The 2904-nt window shown below is 38.2% G+C and overlaps 1 protein-coding gene across 14 annotated transcripts in view; it reads left to right on the top strand.

Annotated features, from left to right (window-relative positions):
* EPB41 (erythrocyte membrane protein band 4.1) overlaps nt 1-2904 on the top strand; it is a 218450-nt gene that overhangs the window by 93557 nt on the left and 121989 nt on the right. For all 14 annotated transcript variants that reach the window (XM_045298791.1, XM_004705044.2, XM_045298787.1 and 11 more), the window contains one exon: nt 173-385. In XM_045298791.1, the coding sequence (XP_045154726.1) occupies nt 332-385 (54 nt within the window). In that variant the 5' untranslated portion in view covers nt 173-331. The remainder of the gene's footprint in view (nt 1-172; nt 386-2904) is intronic.

Genomic DNA, 2904 nt, shown 5'->3' with positions numbered 1-2904 from the left:
GACCCAATGCCCATCTCTAGACAACTGGATATATCACTTTCTTATATTTGTTTTTAGCTGTCTTTACTTTCAGTTGTTGCTCTGATTGGTAGTGTTATTATAGGCAAAAGTGTATACAGTATGTTACCTGAAATGTCTTTATTATTGATTTGGTAATGTTATGGATATGTAGCCTGCACAGGAAGAACACAGGGAAGACCCGGATTTTGAGACTAAGGAAGACGGAGGACTTGAAGAGTACCCTAACACAGAAGTGAAAGAAGAGAATCCTGAATCAAAAGCAGAAGGGGAATTAAAAACATCCCAGAAATCAATCAGAAGACACAGAAACATGCACTGCAAAGTTTCTCTGTTGGATGACACAGTGTATGAATGTGTTGTGGAGGTGAGTACATTTCAACTTTCAGTAGTCCTTAACAGTGCTGTGTCTAGGGCTGGGTAAGTGGTATGATAGCATGAGCTATTATACCCAGTATAATAATTCTATCTAGCTAGTAGCCAGAAGCAGGAAAAGTAGATTTTCTCTAGCTACCGGATATAATAGCCATTTTCAAAGCTCACTAGTATACATTCCTTGATTTTTTTTTTAAAGCAAGTGACAGGAAATATCTGCAAATAACTATGGTGTAGTTTTTAGACTATTTGTGATTGGATATATTTTCATTGACCATAAATAATTCAATTCAGAAAGACTTTGTTGAATATCTAAGATACCTAAGTACCATATGTTTTGTCAATTAAGGTTACTATCTGTAGCCATCAAAATAGATTGTTGGTATATCAAGCATATCATAATTAATAATTACTGTTATAGATTGTTTTAAGATGTTAATAGAATTTTAAGTATTAAAGATACTTAAATTGAAAATTAACTTGAAGTAAAAAGGGTCAAAGCAAAACTCTGATATTTTATCCAATTCTAACTCAATTACTTATTCTTTCAGAAAAATAACAGAATTGTAAGAAATGTCATCACTTGATTTGAAATTTTTATATGCTATCTCATAGGGCTAAAGAAAAACATTAAGTAAATTAGGCTGTTAAAGTCTTTATCTAGAAGACCACAAACCTTATATATAGTAATTTTGGAGGAAGACAAAATTTTAGAGATAGCTGGATTTAATATTGGAAAGTGAGTATCCTGGGGAAATCTAGTCATTAAGGGTTACTCTAAAGAACAATGTTATTAAAAATACTTTTAAAGCAAAATTGTTTTGTTCATTATAAATGTAACATCTACTCATGTCATAATATTTTGGAAAATACAGAAAAAAATCAAAGAAAATAAGACTTAACTCATAATGGTCTCATACCCACCTTCAGAAAATCCCTAATAACATTGCTTAGAGTTGATTCTGACCCCTACTGGCCTTATGGGACAGAGTTTCTGAACTGCCTCACAGGGTTTGTAAGTCTTTATGGCAGTGGTTCTCAGCCATCCTAGTGCTGCAACCCTTTTATACAATTCCTCATGTTATGGTGACCACCAACCATAAAGTTATTTTCGTTGCTACTTCATAACTGTAATTTTGCTACTGTTATGAATCATAATGTAAATATCTCATATGCAGGATAGATTTTCATTGTTACAAATTGAACATAATTAAAGCATAGTAATGAGTCACAATGAGTAATTATATATTGTGAAATATTTATTTCTAATTACAAATAAATGAAATTTTGTCTTGAAGCATGGTGTAGCATGGGTAACAGTCTTCATGCCGGGTACTTGTAGGTGGGCGTATCTGCATGTGTGCGCACCCTCCTGGAGACGGAGAGAGGAGCCGTGTCTCGGTACCTAAGACTATTGGAAATATGTGTTTTCTGATGGTCTTAGGCCACCTCTGTGAAAGAGTTGTGTGACCTCCAAAAGGGTCACAACCCAGTGGTTGAGAACCACAGATTTATGGCAAAGAGCCCTGGTACCATAGTGATTTGAAATGACTAGCCTTTCTTAGGGACTTTGTGTTCCCTTAAAGTTAGTCTTAGAAAAGGATTAGTATGAATCAGCATCGGTTTTTCAATGGCAGTGAATTTGATTTTGGCTTTTCGGAAGTTTTTATGGCAGCACACTTTCAAGGGAAAGATGTGGTCCAAACTACTAAACTTTCAGTTAACAGTTGAGTGTTTAACCAGTGTACCAAAATCCCTTGGGGGAAGAAATGTTTCAGAATTCAAAGTATTTTGGATTTTAGAAAGGCAGAGATGGTGTATACACCCAGTAGTATCTGTAACAGCATCACTGTGTTCACCAATCACATATTTCTGACATAAAAGATCTGAAAAGTCATTCTAAAATGGATTAATGAAGATCTAAAGAGTCTGGAGAGCTTCTCGGGGAGTCGCAGTATCCACACTCCGCTGACCCAACATCCGTCTCGGTGTCTGCAGCCTCCTCCACTTCCTTCCTGGTCGACGAGAACCAGCGGCCAGAAATCCATCATGTCTTTCCTCAAGATTCACGCCAGAAAGATCTTCAACTCCCGTGGAAATCCCACCGTTGAGGTCGATTTTTACACTGCCAAAGGGCTCTTCAGAGCTGCTGTGCCCAGTGGTGCCTCCACTGGGATCTGTGAGGCCCTGGAGCTCCGGGACAATGATAAGACCCGGTATCTGGGCAAAGGGGTCTCCAAGGCTGTGGGGCACATCAATACAACGATTGCGCCTGCCCTGGTTAGCAAGAAGGTGAACGTGACGGAACAGGAAAAGATCGACAAGCTGATGATTGAGATGGATGGAACTGAGAATAAATCAAAATTTGGTGCAAATGCCATTCTGGGCATGTCCCTTGCTGTGTGCAAGGCCGGAGCTGTTGAGAAGGGAGTCCCCCTATACTGTCACATGGCTGACTTGGCCGGCAATTCTGAAGTTATCCTGCCAGTTCCTGCTTTCAATGTGATCAAC

The sequence above is a fragment of the Echinops telfairi genome, unplaced genomic scaffold, assembly GCF_000313985.2.
Source record: "Echinops telfairi isolate 266 unplaced genomic scaffold, ASM31398v2 ScPeMD7_7457;HRSCAF=8495, whole genome shotgun sequence".
NCBI lineage: Eukaryota > Metazoa > Chordata > Mammalia > Afrosoricida > Tenrecidae > Echinops > Echinops telfairi.
This window is presented reverse-complemented; position numbering and strand designations above follow the sequence as displayed.